This window comes from Odontesthes bonariensis, chromosome 14, assembly GCF_027942865.1.
Source record: "Odontesthes bonariensis isolate fOdoBon6 chromosome 14, fOdoBon6.hap1, whole genome shotgun sequence".
Classification (NCBI taxonomy): Eukaryota; Metazoa; Chordata; class Actinopteri; order Atheriniformes; family Atherinopsidae; genus Odontesthes; species Odontesthes bonariensis.
Genome location: NC_134519.1, coordinates 19,670,175 through 19,691,333, shown reverse-complemented (window position 1 = coordinate 19,691,333; position 21,159 = coordinate 19,670,175). Strand labels below are relative to the sequence as shown.

The following is a 21,159-nucleotide window of genomic DNA, read 5'->3' as shown; positions in this document are numbered from 1 at the left end:
ATACTCAAATCCAAGTAAATGTGCCACAGATAGAATCTGTTTAGTAAAATATTTGTGCTTATTATTACTTATGTCTGAATGTGTTAATACAACTTTCCAACTACAGTTGGTTAGTAGCAGTATTCCTCTAAAATAAAGTGAAGTACTATGAAGAACAAACAGAAATGGTGATGTATATTCATGCACCTAAGTAAAATGTTCTTAGGTAAGTAGGAAGTTTACCGAAACGTTCATTTTTAAGGTAACAAATACAAGTCGTTTTATAAAGCTTATATCTACACTGAAAGTAGAACTGGCTGGACAAGACAGCTTTGTGAAAGTCTCCTCCCTTAACTGACCTCTGCAACAAAAGCTACCAATTCCAAGAACAGGTGGTCCCTTATGGTGGAGAGGCATAAAAGGGGCATTTGTCAGAGCCCTGAGAATTTAAGTCTACAGCAACAAACTTTCTCAATCTTTATCGTAATCGCTGGTTTGGGGGTTGAATGATGTAAGAACGATGAGAAAGAAAAGAGTATGTACACTGAAGTAAGTATGAACTCGCATTCCACATCCCTTCCATCCACATGCCCAGCTCGACCTCCCTTTGAACCGCAACATGTGACTATTCGTTCAGCTTTGTTGTTAATATGAAATCACTGCAGGTGGCGAGTTTAAGCCATAACTGTAACATTGACGTGTTTCAGTGTGTCTGTCTGTTTGTAAGTTCTTCGTCCTCCGGTAAATCTTAATGTATGCACCCTCTGCTCGGTGAGCTCCATTGGAACGGTTAAAAAACACAACCTTTTAGAAGCACAGCAGTGACTTTTTGTAAACCCGCGTTTGATTGGTTTGGTTAAATTCAACACCGCTCCTGATTGGTCGAGAGTGTCCTATTGACCGAAGGTGGACTCCCAGAGAGTTGGGAACGCTGGAAGAAAAAGAAAAAAAATTCCAGCTACAAAACTGCACCATGCGCCTCCACTGAGTGTGTATGGATTAATCACTGGGAAGTCGTTTGTACTCAAATTTCATGAACCTTTGAAAAGGCCAGACTACAGAACAGCGCCCACGCGATGTTTTTACTCTGCTTACCCGTTTTCATGGACAACAACTGCCACTGTTGGACGCCCGTCATGACGATTCTCAACTACACAGGTAACTTTGTTAAAACTCCTGCTAACACTAGCACGGATGCTAACCGCTAGCAGCCTGTTGCCGCAGTTGATTTGGTCGTCGCTTTTGCCGACGTTTCGATGTTCACATGTAGTGTATACTGTAAACACAGCCCGGTAAAGAAACTACGGTGTTTCATCGGGACTTCTCAGCCTTTTTTGTGATGGCACTTTGTGATCAGTAACAAAGGCAAAGCTCCTTTTGTTGAGCGCTGAGGACAACAGCTCCGCACGCTGTGGTCGTGCCTTGTAGAGCTCCAACAAGTGACTGGTTTTGCCTGTTTAAAACGCAAGAAGATCTTTTTTAATATTGAAACGCAAGGTTTTGAAATTATTACACATACACACACGACTTAAACTTGACAAACACGATTTTGACAAGCTTTTGTAGTCCTCGAAGGCTTATTCCGCTCTCCCTCCCTCTCCACTTGTTGCTGGTCATTCATTACACTGGGCTATCCACGTTGTTGTGCTTCAGCCTGTTGACAACAAGGCTATATTGTTTTTGGCAAAATACGGATATGTTTTTCTTTCATATTGCTGCCTTCAAACCCTATCCCAACCTTAAGGAAAAGCGTCCCAATCCATGGGAGTTTGTGTGATTTGCAGGGACTCTATTGTATCTGTTGTGTTGGACAGAAAGTGCAATGTAATCGGAATAACTCTGACTCACTTTTCGTTTATTTCAAAAAGCTAACACTTATTTTGTTCAGGGTAAAGACCGTGCAGCCAAACAACTTTGAAAAAAATATCTATATATATGTGTATCCTTCTTTGACAAATTTCAGCGCACATAAGTCGCATTCTGCGTTATATTTACAAAACAACAGCACATGACACAGACTGCAGGCATATTTCACAACATACAGTTCACTGCACAAGTTTCTGTTGCTCTCGTTAGTCCACATTGAGAACTCATCTCTGTGTAGCTAAAGGAATGGTTCCTCTTTTGTTTTCAGTGTAAATAATGAAAAAAAGCTCACCCTGCCATGTGTGATTATTAAAAACAGGAATGAGGAGACTTACTGTAAACGGATTGATGTCAGCCTGAGAGAAAAGATGTGCTCTGAACAGAAGGACGTATTCATTACTTAGAGATGCTCCCATCAGATTATCCTTACAAAAACATGCCGTTGCAAAGTGTACATGTTTCTTTTGTTTGGTTTTTGCAGTGTAACTTTAATCCGGTGACATATATATTTTTTTAATGTAATCTGATTTTAGTATATTACTTGGTCTTTGTGTTGTAAACACAGAATCCAGATAACACGCCACCCGTCACCGTGTGAAGCACTTTATTATTTATTTTCAGTCAGCCACCTTGTTAACCTGCTTCCACTCATATTTCATCATGCGGTGTCATGGATTGTTACTTTGAATTCTCCCTTTCCATCGCTGTAAACTATCTAAAGACTCGGCGGAAATGGCATCAGTTAGAAAATTGAGTTTCATTCAAATCTGTTGCATAATGTTGATTGTCTGGAATTAACCACGGGTGGTCTGCCTTTATAAACAATTGAGGTATTGATTCATGCTGTTTTCACAGTGTCGAACAGTGCAAGTTGCCAGTGCTGAGCGCTTTATTAACAAATCTGCCCGTCTCCCTAACAGATGACCTCAGACATCCAGTGAGAATGGCGGTGTAAATCAAAGTGGAGCGTACATTCTTGCATCCTGCTGGAGCTTTTCGATGTGGGCGTCTACACTTCAGGATTTTAATCAAAGTTGAATGATGGCATCACGTTGGGTTCCCTCTTGTGAAGACGATGAGCGACAACGAGCAAGATCCTCTTTCTGTGAGGTAAGCTCAGCCGAACCAATTCTTTTTCTCATTTCTGTATAAATTGATGGTGTTTGTAATGAGAGGTGATAGTGTATATAAATATATATATATATATATATATATATATTTGTAGCTTCAGTGCCCGCCCTCCCTGAGTTTGGTTTTGGGGGGGGGGGGGATTTTTTTTTTTTTTTGACACCTTAAACCAGATGTTTGTTCTTGTAACAGCTCTTGTTGGGTGTTTCGGCACTTTATTGGGCCGACTGTAGCTCAGGAGAAGGAGGCTACCAATTGAAAGGTGGGAGGTTTGATTCCTGGCTACCCTGGACCACGTGTCGCCTTTGGTGTGTAAATGTGTGTGACAGAAGAAAAAGCACCGCAAAACCTATGATATTGTACAGACTAAGAGGTGCTATAGTATGTTTGTGATTGGTGCTTTATAATTGACGCTATGTGATTACTGTCTGTTCACCATTTATTCCAACAGAGCTAATTTATTTTAGCTCCGTCTGATTTCTGTTCTTAAGCGCCTCCTGTTTTCTCCTGTAATAGCAGGGGCTGTTCGTTGTAGATGACCACATCAAAAAGCAGTTTTGGTTGCAGAGCAGCATATAATAAGATTTGAAATTTTAATTAAACTCATTACTGGTGGAAGTAGGAGGAGACAATGGCACCGGCAGTTTGTTCAAGTCCCTTCATTGAGTTTTTCTAAGCTGTGACCCCTGTAATACCGGGCCGGGCGCCATCTGCTCCTCTGAAAGCGTGGTGCCTTAATGGATAGCTTCGTAGTATGCTAGACAGCAGCTTGAAAAACTAACAGCATGAACACTATTTTTATAGAATTTGGAGTTTTCTTTTATTTCTTTTGCCGCCTTTGATTTGACGTTCGGGTGTCCCTGTTCCTGCCCGAATCGGTTGTTAATGAGAGACGTAAAGCTCAGTGTGTTACTGCTTTTAACAAGCTGGATAGACTCAATTTGTTTTTATGTTACTGACCCGAGCTCAATGGAGCAGATAACACCTCAGCAACTTTTTAATTGTTGTTTACATTTATTTTACAAGGAGAGTCTGTCACTGTAACTCATGAGTAGGGACTCCTTTTGATATGAAACCTACCCAGTAAGTAGTCTGTGCAAGCAACACAGTGTTGGAGGTCGCTCAGCAGACGGCCTGCGATGCTTTCCAGTATTTCTCCCTCTGTTGCTCATAAGAAAACAAATTCAGAGGATGTGCTTACCTTTTTGGTTATGGCAACCATCTGGGCGCTCTGGTGTAACTACTGATTAAATGATTTAATCTTTGTCGAACATAGAAGTTCTGATGCAGATCAACTTTTTATTTTTTTTATTTTTTGTTCCAAAGCATAATACTGGTCAACATCCTGGCCTCAGTGTTGTAAAAAGGTTAAGTTGCACAACTTTTCATCACATGACACTAACAGTATAATGCATTAGAGACGAGGTTTAGAATACTTTGGTTACTTCTGATGAAAGCAGAGCCGTGGTACGGCTCAGCCTGTGGAAATCCTCCTTTTAGCTGTCCCTTTAATCAGGCTCCCACACAAACCAATTCATGTGCTAATTTCCAGGCGGAAACCCCCCTGGAATCTCTAGCCGAGGGATTTTTGTGGAAACTGACATCGTGGCTTAAATGGCTGAAGCGTTTTCTCAGGTGGATGTTCACTTTCGGATGTATCTCAACAAATGTGACGCGCTCAGTCGATTGAGATCTGTCGAAAGGTGTTTATAAATGCACGTTTTTATTCATAGAAACGGTTTCCCTGCCTTCAAACACGAGATTTAATTCTGCTGGATCACAGAGAAATGTCAATGTTTTATTTGGTCCATCTTTCATTTTGACGTTTGTTTAACCAGAAAAACAATTTGTCAAGCACAAACTGCTTTTGTAGTTTGCTCCCAAATCCTTGTTTTATTAAAAGGAAACCGAATATCTTGCATGTGTATCAGGGTATTTGTTTTTGTCATTGATGGAAGCTTTTTTTATATATTTATTTATGTATTCAGCTGATAAAGCAGACAGACACTGGATTGTCTGTCTGCTTTATCAGCTGAATGGTGTATGGTATTTCCTCAACTTGGATTCCACTTGTCAGAGATCGAGTTCGCAGCACAGATTTCTTACATTGAGGCTTGCTAATGCTTTTTAATATCTTTCCTTTTTCATGAACAGATTTTTCAATCTGGGTTATACCTGCTTTTCATTTTCTTTGCAGAATAAAAATATTGTTAGTCGGGTGATATGAATTGCATTGTATGATGAAGCCTGATCCATATTTAGCACCATGGAGGGTAGCTGTTGACCCCCCCCCCCTCTGTCCCCACAACCTCTGCTTCATCAAAGCTTATTGTTTATCTCATTTAAGATGGCTGTCTTTTACAGAACCCTCTGCACAGGCATCATATGGCTAACTGATGGCAATCGGAAGGGAAAATTGACCCTCAATTGGATAGACGAAGTCTGTTACTTCCTGTTGCATTATGGTTGGGTCTGCAGCGTCTCAGGAGAGAACACGAGAGATGAGCTTTGAGATGCACTGCGAAGTAAAACGTCCATGTCAGAAGAGCCTGTGATGTTTTCCGTGTCTTGTTTAGAGAACTCATTCAAGCTTAAAGGGTGAATTGTCTGAGACAAATGAAACAGAATGGAATGAATGGACAGCTTATAGTAAACATCTTTGTTACGGGAGCATGTCATTCAAGCAGAGCTTATTAACTTATTTGCGATATATTGGTAAAAATGGAAATGTTGAGTTCACAGCCTTGGTAAGACTTTGTTAGACATATGAACAGCAGTACTTTTATCCTACCGTAGAGAATGGGGAAGTATGAGCAGCTCCATCTGCTAAATGCTACTTTAGACCGTTGACTTAGGATTTATTTATTTTATTTCATTATTATTATTTTTTTTAAATTCAGTATTCTTTCCATTTCATGTAGAGTGGCATACTTATATTGTGGGTTATTTGCCACACAGTAAAGGTACGTTGCGAGCCATCCAATGGAAAATCTTTCACGATTGGCATTTTAGTTTTGCCTCTCACTCTTCATATTATTCCACTCGCTACCGTCCTTCATCACCTTCTCTTTTATTTGATTCAAAGGTTGTATGTGCTAAAAATATTGGTATGAATTTTGTCAATTGCTCAACTCAACAAGTGGCAAGACTAAGGTTGAAGTCCTATTGTAGATTATGTTTATTTATTGCAAAATAAGTAGCAGGATTGCGTAAGACATCCCTCACAAAAAGCGATAAAAGGACTTTTCTGTCCAAGCCGTGTGCTGCGTGTAGAAGTGTGACGTGCACGATGCGCACCATGTGTCGACATGGACTGAGCTACAGGGCTGAAACACTCAGAGCTCACCAGTGGCCTTCTGTATCATTATCTTTGGCTTTTCACAGCACAGTGTTTGGTTTGGCTGGGATGTGGTGTAGAATTTAGCAGCCCACAGAGAACTAGGTTTCCTCACATTGTGGGGTCGTATCTCTATATGGTGTCTTCAGAGCTGATGTCATCTGGTGCTCGTCATATGCCATTCGGTTTTGTCAGCAGAGATTTTTTTTATTTTTTTGTAGACATTGCAGTGTGTGTGTGTTTTTTTTTTTTTTTTTTTTCATTGCTAAAAATAGACACAGTGGAAATTCCAGGTGATTTGTCAATGTGCACCGCGTAGCAAGACCTCAGAAGTTGTGGTGTGTGTGTGGTGTTGGTATTGGTTTACTTGCTCTCTAATCTCTGTGGTGATGTAGTCACTTTATAATCTTTTTGAAAATGGCCACATGTACTGTGGAATTGGCATGTAACTTACAATGCCAGTACAAATACTATATTATTTGTCATTACACTGTAGACTTGTGTTTTTTTTTTTTTTTACTTTGAAAACAGTCATTTTATGTATATGTTTTAAGATGATGCTTTAATCAGCCATAAAGAAGTTTAGGCCTAATTTCATTCTGGTATTGAGTTTTAAGCATAGATTTTTGTAGAGTACACAAAAAAAAAAAAATCTATATTTGAGGGTTTTTTTTTTTTTTTTTTGTTTTTTTTTTGCTGGATGCCTGAGGATTTTTATTGGGAACTGGAATCTGGTGAATGAAATCTGTGCCCCCATGCTGGGACACAGGCCCGGTCACTTTTATTTTCCGAGGGACGTACAGCAGAGGAACACATGCCCACAGAATGCCTTCTCCCAGCTGCCTCACCCAGTGCAAATATCAGTCTGGCATTCTGGTGATTCATAAATAGGTGAGAGATATTCAATTCTGGGCAGGAAGAGATTTGTGTGTGTGTGTGTGTGTGTGTGTGTGTTGAAGTGGGTGTTGCTTGCACGTGCTTTCATTTATGTCCTTTTTCTTTTTTTTTTCACAAGTCATAGTTTTCTTTTCGCCGTAAAATTCTCTTTCAGTCCAACTCTGATCCATCGGGTTTTCTCTTTCTTCAGTCAGTTCCTTTCCCCAATCGTAGGTTTTGCCTCTTACTTAATGGGAACAAAAAAGAAACCACGAGAGAAATGTTGGTCTGGAATTTATTGTCCTGGAATGCCACAACAGTATTATCTCTGCAAGTGGCAATGATAACACTGCGAGGCATGCGTCTGTGAGGAGGCCCACACGCCCCTCTGTTGTCCACGTCCAAAGATCAGAGGGTTGGAAATTGCCCTGTGCACTACAAGCTAAATCAGATTCGCTAGACGGGGACCGGCTTACCCCGGAGACATAAGGGCATCAATGCAGGCATTTCAGACATCCCGTTGATTTGCAGTCGCATCACCAGAAGCGCTTTGCTGGGTCTGGATTTAAATGTTGTCTGGTGTTCTGAAGGCATCCAGGGATCAGAGAGGAACAGACCTCAACACGAAAGTGCTGGTGTTGCTGAAAAGCCAAAGCTTGGTTATACATAGTAAAACCTGTTTTGCCACTTTCATCAAAATACATGGGTGTCAGCTGCACCTGCAGCTCTTTTTTTCCCAGGCCGTCAGTAGTACAGTGGGTTCTTAAGCTGCAGTTTGCACATTTGAAGTCTTTATATACACTCAACAGCTCAAGGTTTCACTTTTAATAAGCTTTGATTCGAGGGGGTTTGTTTGATATGGGATTTTGTTTGAAAAGCCAAACAAATATAACAAATTTAATCTTTAATTTTTAGAAAACGGTAAAGAACTGCAAATCCTCCATTAACCCTGCTTTGATTTGGCACACGCCTCCAGGTTTGAGAAGACCTGTTTATGCTTTTAAGTTTCTATGCAAAACAGTTTTTTTTTTAAATTTATTTATTTTTTTTGCATGAGATTGATTTATTGTCTCATCCCTGCCACAGCTGGAACATGTGGGAGGGTCGTTTGGATTTATTCGCTCGACTTCCTTGTCACGCGTCCAGAATTTTGACAAGTAGACAAACCTCCTGCACATTTTTTTTTTTTTTTTTTTTCTTTGTTTTTTTTTTTTTTTTCCAAGGGTTTCAATAACGCCAAGATGTGTTAGCGTTCATGTTCATTCTGGTTTTCACACATTTTACTCAACACATTGGCACAGACAAAGATATTGTTAATGCAAGCTCATCAAATTCCTCACATTGTGGGGGGAAAGTCTGTGCCTCTGGGGGAGGGGAAGGGCTTGTTTTAGGCAGGGTGAGGGGAAAATATTAGAAGAGAGATGTTCCTGAAAGTCATACCAGTACGGGGAATATGATATAGGGACATGTGAGTAAAGAGGGTTGCTGCTGCAAATATGACACCACAAAGGTGTGAGCCTATAGATAAGTTTGTGTTCAAAGCACGGAAACCTGACACGCTCTACCCTAAGCTGTGGATTAAAACATTAGGCAGCCTCTTATGTTCCCCAAAACCCATCTTTGTTTTTCATAATGTCCAATTCTAATAAAAGCTTGAAAGTTTTGATGATCATTCATTCATAAAGGGTCACCTGTTAATGTGGAAGTTTCAGATGGCTTTTACCTTCGGTCTGTCATCTTTGATTGTTATCTCTGGGGTTTTCCAGAATTTACACTTTGAAAACAGCGGTTAAATGATGTCTGATCTCACATATATTTTGTTTCCTTCATCTTTCTCTTTGATTAGAATGACTCTCCAGAGTGGAGGAACTTGGCTGATTCTCCCGCAGCACAATACCCCACAGAGGAGGAGCCGTTCTCCTGGCCGAGGCCGAAAAGCGTTTGCTTGCGTCGCACGTCCCAAGGGTTCGGCTTCACCTTGCGGCACTTCATCGTTTACCCCCCAGAGTCGAGCCTTCACTACTTCCCGGTAAATTTCAGAATGGTATTTGCCTTTTGACAGTGAGTCAACAAAATGCCAGATAGCTCAAATTCTGTGACCATGAGCAATGCAGTCATTTGAGTTTTTGTGGTTTTTACAGGAGGAAGATCATGGGCGCAGAGGTAAGCAGGAAAAACTCAGCTGTTTCTCTTGTTTCCTGTACTCCAGCAGTGCTGAGTCAAAGCAGTGCCTCTGGCATCTAATCATTCCTAACCCATCCTTTTTTTTTTTTTTTTTTTTTTAAAGTTTTTTTTTTTTTTTTTTTTTTGCTAACAATGTCTGTCCTCTGTGTCGCTGACCCTGGTGGAAGCGTGAAAGGTTTGGCCAGCACCACCTGTTTCTGTCCTGCTCTGTCCCACCTCATATTGTTTCGCTGTGTTGCTCCTGCTGTGTCTTTCCCCACACCATAAAAAGCTTGTCAGAAAGAGATGGCCTCGATTTTTACTGGGTCTGGTGTGTTTGACCTTCTTTCCACTTGTTAAGGGTAGTGTTACAGTCAAAGGAGAAAAGGCACATAAATTGACCGAAGTTGATTGAAAAGTGAACATTTTTCGTTCCCTGTGAAAGACGTTTGACCTTTTTCAGCAGATTGTTACCGCTCTTTTAAAAACAATAAAACTACTGGGCACTGATGCCGAGAAATGAGAGCTGCAGTGACGATAATTTCTGTCAAGCTTGAAGATCGAAAGCCTAAATTTGATTTCAGAGGTGGTAAGTGCGTCACAAAAGCAGTTTTAGGCTTTGAAGTATTGTGCGTCATTCTTTGTGAAAAAAAAAACAAAAAAACAGCGCTGTACTTATTGGGGCTTCCCCATCGGGCTTTTTTATTTAGCTTTCGTATTCCTGTTATGGATGGTTGACTACAAAATATCGACAGCGCTGTTCAAATCCAGCACTTCTGGTGTAATCGCTGCTGTGTGTTATGTCACTAGTTTGGCTGCGTAGCTCCTGTCTGCTGCCATTTGGTCACCATGCAGAGGTTGACGTCTACACTTCTTGGTTTTTAGTAATTCCATCAGTTTTAATGTTCTTTGAAGAGAAAAACATCGTTTTCCCAGGAAAGCACCACTGTAATTCATCTTACTCATATTGAGGAAATGAGTAATTATTTTTCCCAAGTGGTCTACTTGTTTTCATTATATGAGGGGAAACCCTGTAAATTCCTCAGATCTTATCATCCGTTCTGATTGAAATGGTTGTATTATGGCAGGGTGAGTAACTCTACAAAATCTCCGTGTATAACGGGAGTTTTGTTTTTGGTACAGTTGGGCTTAAGCATGTTTGCCCAACAAAAAAAAAGAAAAGAAAATGGAAGACGTCAGTAAGATTTAAAAAAAGTCAAGTCTTGCACAATTGCTCGCACACCACAACAGCGAATCAAACGCAAACATTCATGTCCCATGACTGCAGAGCAGCCCATTAAAGGTGAGGCTGAGCGGTCAGGTGGCTGCATGTAGGATGAACAGGTGCTTTTTGTACTCATTTCTCTTGTTTGTACCTTGGCGACTCTTTTATCATGCGTTTCCCACCATGCGCTGAGAGTCCTGGACCAAATTTGCAGTCTTTGCTTCAACAGTCTGAAATTTGCACAAATCAAATGGTAAGCTTTCAATCCCAGTTTAACGAGGAAGCTTTGTCAAAGGTAAAGAAACTGGAACCTTTTGGATAAATCAATTAAGTGCCTGCAAGTGTTTACTCTGATATAGTTCTTAAATGCTATTGTGCTATATGCACTTCTAAGAGTGCTAGAAGCTAAAATTTTAAAATAAACTAAAACACAGCAGACGACCATCTTACTTTCTGGAGCCCTGCAGCTTTGGCTGTAGTAAGCCGGAGAATATTAAGGAATCCTGGCCGTCTTATAATTCTACACACACAAGGCTTTGTCGGCAGCACGCCAGCACCGAAGAGGAAACGTCCAACCCGAGATGATTTCAGTCCAGACCGAGTCAGCAGTCACGTAAACACAGAAAAGGAATGGAACTGCTGGCTCACAGTGGGCTGGATTTAAAGAGGTCGAAGAGACCTTTCTCTGAAGTGGTCGTTTTCACATCCTTTTTTGAATTCATAAATCAGTGTTCGGCATGCCCTGTACCGAGCACAAGTGCTGAAAATGAATGTTTTTCTTCGAATCAGTAAGAACCAACTTAGCTTTATGGTGAAAGCAATAAAGCTAAGTTAGAACTTAGATGTAGCTGGATTGAGAAAGGGCTTCATTACAGACACCAACCGTCATCATATTGACGCACATGATTGAAAGGCTACTACGTGTGCATTCCTGCCTGAAAACATTGCATCTGGGTTGTAATGTAGCTGTTTTGACCCGTCCACACAAGTTCTCTTATTGCATTAGACTCTGCTTCCCTGGACAAAGCTCCTCTGTTATCACACTGGGGTCAAGTTTGGATGCATTAGTGAACTCATGTTCACTTGTAAACTCGACACTCTCCTTCACATCACGGAAGTCTTTTCCCTCACTCACAGCTGACTGGCTTTATTAGGTGCAGGCTGCCTTTCAAATGCTGAGCCAGTTTCATAAAGGCTTGATTCAGTAATGCCACTTGAAAGTTGAATTTTTTTTTTTTTTTTTTTTTTTTTTTTTTTTTGCACCGTCATTTTTCTGCCCTATTAACTATACAATGAATGAGCATAAACCTTAGTCAGCTGTAGGCACAAGCCTCTTTCCCCAATTTTTGAAGTCCATTCTAATACGTAAAAATAATTTGCATCTGTTTACCTTTTTATGAGATGGCCTCGCTGGTACTTGAGGAAAGCTTTGGTCTAAATGCTTGTTTAGGTCTCTGTACAGAACACGATTGTGAAATGGATATTAATCTGCTCATCTAACTTTGGGTAATATGCTAAACAAATTGAAAAAGCTTGGAATTCATCTGACATGGTTCAGTAACTGTAATCCTAGATAAGGGATAAGTTGAGGCCTGATCTGTGGGAGAGTGGTGCTTCAGAGGTAACAAATAATGACATTTTTATAGCTTGTTTTTACTCGGTCTTGATGTACTAAGTTATTCATGCTGACTTCAGCAAAAAAAAAAAAAAACTGGTTCTTCACACTTAAATTTATGGACTGCTCCCATGAGGAAATGAAGCTGCAGCCCCACAGTTTGCCACCAGAGGGCACAACTCCTCCTGTTGTGGTTGCATGACACTCTTGTACTGTATTATGTAATGTGCGTCCTCGTGATGTTATCCTGCGGGAGTAATTTGGTATGAAAAAAAAAATAAAACCAGGTCATAAGAGTTTCTGTTTGTTGGCCTCACAAGGTTTAAAGTTAAACTGATCATTGCAAGTATGTCTGTGCTACACTTTTTGGAAATGTAGATATTAATATAAGAAGTTCCCTACATTAAGGGAGATAATTCCCACTGATTCTGTTAATTATTATTATTTTTTTTTTAAAACCACGGTGGGATTTTTAGCTGGCTTGAACATTCACCAAATGTCATGTGCGATCTCATGCTGCACTTCCCATCCTCTCAGCTTTACGAGGTAATGTGCGCTGACTCACCACCAGAATGTTAACTACTTGGGAAGTATTTTAGCCGCTCTCTGGCTGAGCCCAAAGCTATTTCTCAGTTTACAAGGAAAGAGTGGGAGTTGTGCAGCTGAGCACACTGTCACTCTTCCTCCATAGTCTCCTTCTCTCACTCCTTTCTTTCTTTTTTCTGTGGTCTTGCAGCTGCTAGGAGACAGCAGCAGCATGAGCAAACAGGTTTTACTCTCTTTAGTGACTTTGATCCATGTCCTTAACACCACACAATTTCCCCCATTGAAGCTTTTTTTTCTTCTTCTTCTTTTCACTAAACCAATTAATGGCCACGTCTATTCAAAAGGGGGGAAAGCATTAGCCAGAACACAACCCACTCTGTCATAATATTGATTCACATTCTTTCAAATCTTGTGACGGACCTACCAGTTTCCCTCCTACAGTCGTGTACAGCCGTTGTCTCTTGTTGTCTAAATGTCACACAAAACAAGTCCTGCTCAACTTGATCTGGTTGAAATTTTTTTTCATGTTTTCATGCTCCTCTTGTATACCTTTACCAGGCAGGCAGCGGAATAGGCTAGAACCCATGGACACTATTTTTGTGAAGCAAGTCAAGGAAGGTGGCCCCGCTCATGCAGCTGGGCTTTGCACAGGTAATGAACAGTCAGCAGCCTCCTTTATTAACCAAAACCCACGACAAAGTTTTAGTGCATGAGAGATGGAAAGCTTTCTCTGCGCTGTTGTACTTTTCCAAACTAAAAGAAACAAAGTGCTCGAAGAGCCGTAGTCCCTTGTGACCTGACTGTACTGTAGCTGTGCAGAACATTAGTCAGGATGTATAACTGCTGTGTTCTTTATTTTCTGCTACTTTTTTGGTAATTTAATGCTTTATATGTGCATCAGCTTAACATTTTTGTTGCTCGCCACACTTTTTTGTAGACTTATGCCATATGACTGATTGTAGGCTATTTATTTTGCACACGTTTTCATTACTGATGGATGTAATTTCTGTTGTTCTTGATTAGGGGATCGAATAGTCAAGGTGAATGGAGCCAGCATCATCGGGAAAGCCTACTGTGATGTTATATCTCTAATCCAAGACAGGTGAGATGCAGTGTTCGTGTGTTAATTCTGGTTCCTTTGGTGCATTTCCACAGTTTGAAATGTCTTCATTGTTTGTTTGTTTTTTACAGTGGAGACGTTCTTGAACTTTGTGTGATGCCAAAGGATGAGGATATACTGCAGCTGGTAAGTTTCGGTTTAAAGTACCGTGGTCTAAATGGGGTTGTAGTCACACTAAAGTTTGAATATTTCTTTGCTACAATAACTTCCATTCTATCACAGAGCTGCTCTAGTTTAAGATGCCGTGTTGAGACGGTAGTCATGAGATGCTAGCAGCCAGCCTATCCCGTCAGAGCTCTCTATGTAGGCCTTTTAATCAGGCCAGAGCAGACTTTCTGTCCTCCACAACTGCTGCTGACACCGCCGTTGGAATGGCCTAAATGGAGCGAGCATGACCAAAAATACCCCTGCAGACATAGTAATGTGAAGCAAAATATGCATCCTCATCTCTATGAATCTCAAGTTTTGTTTTAAAATATAGTTATTGCCCCCCCCTTTCTGTACTAGTACCGAAAGCCACACCCATTGTTATTAAAATGTGTATAAAGGAAATGAAGTGAGACAAACTTGTGTCATCAGGTGTTTGTGTTCCGGCATCATAAAGCAGCAGATTTGAAGTGTAGCTGCTGTCTGTAACACAACAGCTGAAAAACAGCTAAACTTAAGCTGTGAAACTATTGTCTGGCTAATGTTCCCCCTCCAAGCGGCTGTTTGTGTACTGAGAAAGTTAAAGACGCATCGTGATGTAGCATCACTTTTCTCCCTCATTGAAGCTTCCATGTAACCCCTGGGAAAGTGGTATTTTCTGTCATTTATTTACACTTTTACTGAAAAAACAGAAGCCAGGGAATCTGCAGCAGAGTCCCAGTTAACGTCTTGCTGCACATCAGATAAATACTTTGAGCTCATTACCTCCATAGTTTTTGATATTTTTTTAATCGGATTTTTGCAGCTGTTATAGTGAGTTAGTTGAACCAAGCATTTTCATAGCCTATAAAATATAAAGCATTTAAAATCTTCTACTGATGATGATTTGAAGCGAGAATTCACAAGGTTGGCTTGATTTCTGATCATTTTATAGCTGCAATAAAAATATTAGTTTTTACATGATAAAAATCAAGATTTTTTTTTGGATTCTGATTCTTGAGAAAGTTCAACATTTTTTTTTTTTTTGGGATGACCTGCAGGAATGCCCTATGAAATGCATACTCCACTAAAGATTAACTTTGCGTGCTGCGTATACTCAAAGCTGTTGAGTGCAGAGGTGAGCCTTCACACCTACGCACTCTCGATGTCATCATTAATCTTTTATTCATGCCGCAGGGAGCCGTAGGTAGTTATTATTGATTCTGCGCATTCAGGCTAAAGCGAAGGTGCAAACATCTGTTCCATATCTGAAGCAAATCACTGTAGATGCTTTGTGAGGATGTGTTGGAGCCCTGTTCCGTGGGCCTGTTGTCATGTGAGTGCGTTTATGAATTATACAGCATAACAGGGCAGCATGGGTATTTGCTCCATCATAGATTTTCCCTCTGGGATCCTTCACAGCCAGAGTAAATCCCTGTGATTAACCAAGTAGTTTATTCAGTTATCAGAAAAAATGTATTAGGCATTCGCTACATCGGTATGTGTTTTTGATATTTTGATTCTCTGTGCATGTCATTTTATCCAAAATGCTTGTATCATTGATTCAGTGTTCATTCAATTTGAATTTATTTTATCATGAGTCAACTAAGTGAACATTAAAATGTAGAAACTTATAATATCGACTTCAACACCTTCATTTTCAGTTAATTTACTTCTCTCTGATAACTGCTTCACTGTTACTCCACCCTCTTCCTTTTCAGCTCTTTCTCTCGATGCTTCCTTTTTTCTGTCTTTCCGTGTTGACACAGTGCACCCTCCCATGCATGTGCCGTGATGCCACTGGCCACAGTGTTGCATGGGAAATGGCAAGAAGCCTCACAAAAGTATCTAGTTGTAAGCAAGCCAAATGAGATCTGCTCATAAGATTCAGAGCTTCAAAGGAGATGCAAGCAGAAAGACATTACACTGTGGGAGGCAGCATGCATCGAGTGCTTGGAGACGGGCAGCAGTTGCTTAGCAAAGAGGAGGGGACATTGAACATTTAAGGAGCAGAAAAGGGAGGGAACCGTACGCCATGAGAGCAGAGGAAATAGTGAGCAGGGAAAAATGGAGGGAACAGCATGAATGATGAGCTGAAAGCAGTAGATAGAATCAGCTGACTGCTCTGTGTTTTAAACAGGTTGATGCTTAGTGAAAAGAGGAGAAGAGGAAGGAGTGGGAGGGGGGAGCTCAGCATCACAGCTGAATGTATAATCAGCAGCTGCTGCTTCTGTCATATGAGCAATAGAAGGGAGGGAGAGGGGGGAAGACATGGACTGGAGGCACCTTTTCAGTTAGCGTAATAATCTGTTTGAAGATGGATGGAGCCGTAAAGACCTAACAGCAGCATGAGAGGCAAGCTTCTGTTCCTGTCACCTCACCCAGGACAGTGTGTCACAGGCAGGTCGTAACGTGGCAACCCCTGCTACATCTTTGCTTTTTCATCCCTGTGTGCCGCCGCTGCAGCTCCAGTGTATTTTTAGCGTGTCAAGTCCAGGAATTGCTATGGCTGTTTCATCTCCTCTGCTCCTGGAATCGGTTCTGTTTCTTGCATTATGAACGTTCTTCTCTGCTGGCATCTTTTTCTCTTCCAACCTCTTTCCCATGATTTCCTAATGCTCTAGTTTTCACACGCTGTAACGGCAGCCCTTCTCTTGTGAAACAACTAATCTGGTAAGAAAACGTCACACTAGGTAGCTGCTGGATGTTGACATGGTGTACCTGCTGTATCATTTTGCATTTCCCTCGTGCATGTCATCATTACAGGATGGTGGTGGTGTTGTTTTTTTTTTTTAGGTTTTCCATTACTGCCATTTAGTTGAGGATGTGCGTTTCATGGGCAGATCTATGCTTATGGTTTGAGTGTTTAAACAGTAGAAATGGCCGATGCACTGTGCTTGCAGTACCTGTTAGATTTAGAGCTTGAGCTGGCATCCAGCTGGCATCTCAATGCAGCCTCGCCCCTTCTTCATCCTCTGTCAGATGTCATTAGTGTGATAAAGGCCACTGACCTCTGAACTCTCCCGTACAGTCATGCTTGTAAAATGAGGAGCTGAGCCCGACACTGATAGCGGTGGCACACAGCTTTATGTAAGATTGTAGTCTGACATCAGCTCGTAACGGAATCCGCCTTCATACCTTTACGTGTCTCTTGCTTGTTTTTCTTTTTTTTGTACAACATATCACAAGTGAAGCAGAGAATTACTCTTAGTCTTACTAGCACATTGTCAATGTGGAGTAAAAAGCTCTAGCTGCAATTTTGTATTTATTGAAGATTTAATTTGTATACCCAAATAAATGGTATAGGCTTTCAAGCCATGGATAATTATCAGGCAGGCTAAATATAGCAATTTCTCTATGAGGGATGGGCGACTTGCTGTCTGTCTGAGGTTGCTAAATGGAGATGTTGGTTTGCACACATTTCTGAATTTTGTATCAGATTTATTACATCACTGCTGTTCTGATATTTCAGTGTAAAAGCCAATCTAAAAGCCACAATCTACGCAGAAACTCACAATTTAGGCTAAATGTTTGGGAGCCCTGTTAACATGAACATGATCCATAATCATTGCAGTTGTAGTAAGCATTGATGTTTTTATTTATTTTTTTAATGATACTGAAAACGGTCATTGGATACGAACAAACTTGGAGATCACAGGCTGAAATACAGGAGAAAGAATGGTAAATTCTGAAAGACTGTTTGAGACCATTGTTTAGTCTCTGTGTCCTGCTTTTGTAAAAAATACTGTCCACAGTTCTTACCATGAAAATTCTAAATCAGGCGCAGATGAAGAGCAGTGACACCCCTGAACTGCTTACGACGCCTCCGCTTACTCGTACTGCAACATGCTCTGCCTACACACATGCATCCAGTAACATTTGTAATATCACTCTTGACTTTTCTGTACGCATCTTGCACCACACTGTTGAAAGTTAAACACACTTTGTACTAAAATGTTTTAACAGTTTTGTTGCTCTGTTTTCAGGCCTACTCCCAGGATGCCTACATCCGAGGCCACAGTAGCTACAGTGGAAATGCCTGTCACATCCCTGATCCACCACCAGTATGTTACCCCAGAGTAGACTGTAAGCCTCCTGGCATGGCCCAGACAACAGACTCTGTGGGGCAGGTCTGCCGAGGTTCTTCAGCAGCTCCTGACCATGGGTATCGCAAAGAGATCACTGTGCCCCCATCTCATCCTGCTCCTCCTCCTCAATCGCATCCTAAAAGCCAAATGGCAGTGTGCATGCGCAACGACAGTGTTAGGACTGTGGTGGTTCCTCCTAATGCAGTCCATATGGGGCGTGTGGGTCCAGCACACAGAACAGATTACATGGACCCGGTCTTTGTTAGGGGAAGACCTGGGTCACTGGCCCAATATCCTCACCCTCGAAAGGCTGATGTTTATCCTGGCGGTCCAGGAATGGTTCCATTTGGAGGTCCAGGGCCTCACTTTCCAGGCAATCATCAAAATATTGATTGGCGCACTTACCAAACATACAGGGAGTACATTGACAACAAAGGAATTCATTCCCATGGTAGTCGGACTATCCAGGAGAGGCTGGACAATTTGCGAACTGCCAGTCAGACCTCCTTTAACACCGCTCATCACATTCCCCGAGGAGGCTGGGGGCCTAAGGTGATACGACGTAGGAGTACTTCCCATGAAAGGTCATACCAAGGACCTCCACCCCACTTTCAGATCGCCCCACGCAGTGTCTCGCAGGACCGCATGAGCAGTGCAGAGAAAAAGTGCCATGCAAGGAACTGGGCCCCCCGAAGTGTCTCCCAAGATGGCTTTGTCCATAAAGCTCGGGCACGCTCAACAGACTATGTTGATCCTGCAGAGCTGGTTCGGCCCAATGAGAGGAGAGGAGGGTTTGAAAGGGCAGACCAAGGTACAAGGCCCAGCAGACAATCTATTCCCAGACATGCTATGCTCTACAGGCCCCCTGCTGGATATGGCGGTGGCATGAGAGGGACACCCAACTCTTCCCTGTACTCTAAAGGACCAGATTCTCTTCAGACTCGTTCCTCACCCATGCTCTCCGATAGGCCTTCACATTTTGGAAAGAGCACAAGTTCTGAACATTCTTTCTCTGACCAAAGAGTTTCAGTAAAAGGACACCAATCAGGCCACACTAGCCAACAAGGCCTGAGCAGAATACGGGCAGAAACCATGCAACCCTTTGAAGCAGGCCGAGGTGGAGCATTGGAAGGACTCAGGTCTTCATCTAGCTCTACATCGAAAGAGATGCCCCAGAGGCCTGGCATCCTCAAAACAACCCAACCAAACTCTCAGAGCCAGGTCAATGGGCAGAGCCCCTCAGAGACTGAGGTGGTTCTGAGGGAGAAGCCACCCGCTGGAAAGAACCCCAGCCCCCTACGGCACCCTTCCTACATCCTGGCTGTTAATGATGAAGGAGCAGACCCGTCGGCTGATGTCGTGGCGTGCTGGCTTCCAAATGATGCACGTCGAGAGATGCACATGCGGCGCCTTGGGGAACAACATCATGCCTCTAGCTCCAGCAACCTAGATGAGTCTCTGGACTCCATTCCATTCATCGGTAAGAATAAAATCAGTTCTGGGTCTTTCTGGCCTGAGTTGTTATGAAACAACACCGGGTAGTAATAATTTGGTACTGACAGGCAGTGCTAATACTGTAGCTATTTGAACAGAATTGGCACCATTGGCTTTAAAAGAAACCTCTTTGGATAAATGTATTGAAAACCCTGTAATGAGCAGCCACTTCAGTTTCACTGTTGATTTTATTTGATGTGTTATCAGTTTCAATACATACTGTGGTGGGGAGATGTTTGCAGGTAAATTTATCTTCCTGGGAAGATGTTATTGATCATATTTTGAGTCATTCATTCAGGGGTTGTGGGATGTTTGACTTAACCAGGGCAGAGTAAAAGACGGCTTGAAATGTATTGAATTTCTCTTCTTAATACATTGTTTTCTTGGATGTTGTCTCTTCAGATTGGATTACATCAGTCTAAATGTCCCCTAATGGATTTTGCGGTTTATGAATTGGTTGCATCTTAAAAAACAGCTGCCTCTATGCACACACAGTTTCAAGTGTTTTCAGAGCACATCTAAATATTGACAATTTTGACTGATTGAGTCTTGTTTTTATATCATCTGTCGTAATCAGTTTATCAGTGAAGAAATACTAACCGTTGTGGTTGTGAGGAGAATATTGCTGTAGTTACTTTGCTACGATAATATGCAGTTTTTGGTTTGTTTTGCCATCATTGTCTTTGGCCATACAATGATATTATTAAAGTAGCACAAATTGTCGTCATACTTGTCACAAACAGTTTCATCTTTTTGTAAAAACATAAAAAAAAATAGTAATAACAGAACAAAAGACTGGTTGATGCTTTGCTTTAAAATGACAGGGAAAAGTGCATAGTCATGGTAAACTTATGGCGAGCTAGCTTGACGTTATTCTTGTTTGTGATCTGTGAAGTAGTTCCACACAGAAGTGTTTGTCAGCTGTGGTCGTTAGCTTTGCATGTTTCTGTTGCTGCCATCGGCTTCTAAGTCCACATCGTCAGATGTGAATTTGTGCCGTAGCCTGGTTGTAGTGATGCACTCGTCTGCAGTTGTTCTCATGGCGGTAGGCAAACAGCTCTGTATATTACCGCCACCTTTTGGTCATAGTCATGCACATCTACCATTTTCAATTTAAAACTGAATAGATCCTTGGCACTAAGATAGTCACATAATGTATTTGATTTCTTATAGTTGAATTACTTTTAAAAACTATGTTTACCTCTTTTGATGTTTAAGTTCCCCTTGCTACATCTACTTGTGTGTGTGTTGATTGTCAGTGTACTTTAAAGTAGATATTACTCCACATAATATTGTTAAATCTAGGTTTCTCTGAATGGGCAAGATAAATGCAGCACGTGGTAAGAGGTAAACCTTTACAGGTCTGCTCTCCCTTTGGTGGTTATATGATTTTGGGTGTTCAGGAGGCCTGACTGCCAAGGTGCAGACAAAGCAGGCAGTGACTGTGGTGATTCTGGGGTTGGTGCCCTGGTCCAGGAGAACAGAGCATTGATTGAGCGAGACTTGAGGTCTCCATCAATGGCTTGTTTGAAAACGCACTAGTTCAAGCGTTGCGGATCAGTCTTTGGTTTTAGGACAATTGATTATTTTGTTTAA

At 41.5% G+C, this 21,159-nt stretch overlaps 1 protein-coding gene across 5 annotated transcripts in view; it reads left to right on the top strand.

Moving 5' to 3' along the window:
* The first annotated feature begins 923 nt into the window (after positions 1–923).
* Positions 924–21,159, top strand: part of arhgap21b (Rho GTPase activating protein 21b) — a 32,549-nt gene continuing 12,313 nt past the window's right edge. For 2 of the 5 annotated variants that reach the window (XM_075483366.1, XM_075483365.1), the window contains exons 1-8: positions 924–1,137; positions 2,766–2,955; positions 9,033–9,230; positions 9,328–9,349; positions 13,294–13,386; positions 13,759–13,837; positions 13,927–13,981; positions 17,968–19,549. In XM_075483366.1, the coding sequence (XP_075339481.1) occupies positions 2,884–2,955; positions 9,033–9,230; positions 9,328–9,349; positions 13,294–13,386; positions 13,759–13,837; positions 13,927–13,981; positions 17,968–19,549 (2,101 nt within the window). In that variant the 5' untranslated portion in view covers positions 924–1,137; positions 2,766–2,883. Of the gene's footprint in view, positions 1,138–2,765; positions 2,956–9,032; positions 9,231–9,327; positions 9,350–13,293; positions 13,387–13,758; positions 13,838–13,926; positions 13,982–16,227; positions 16,655–17,967; positions 19,550–21,159 lie in introns of those variants that run through there. The other 3 variants (XM_075483368.1, XM_075483367.1, XM_075483369.1) reach the window with 2 other exon arrangements.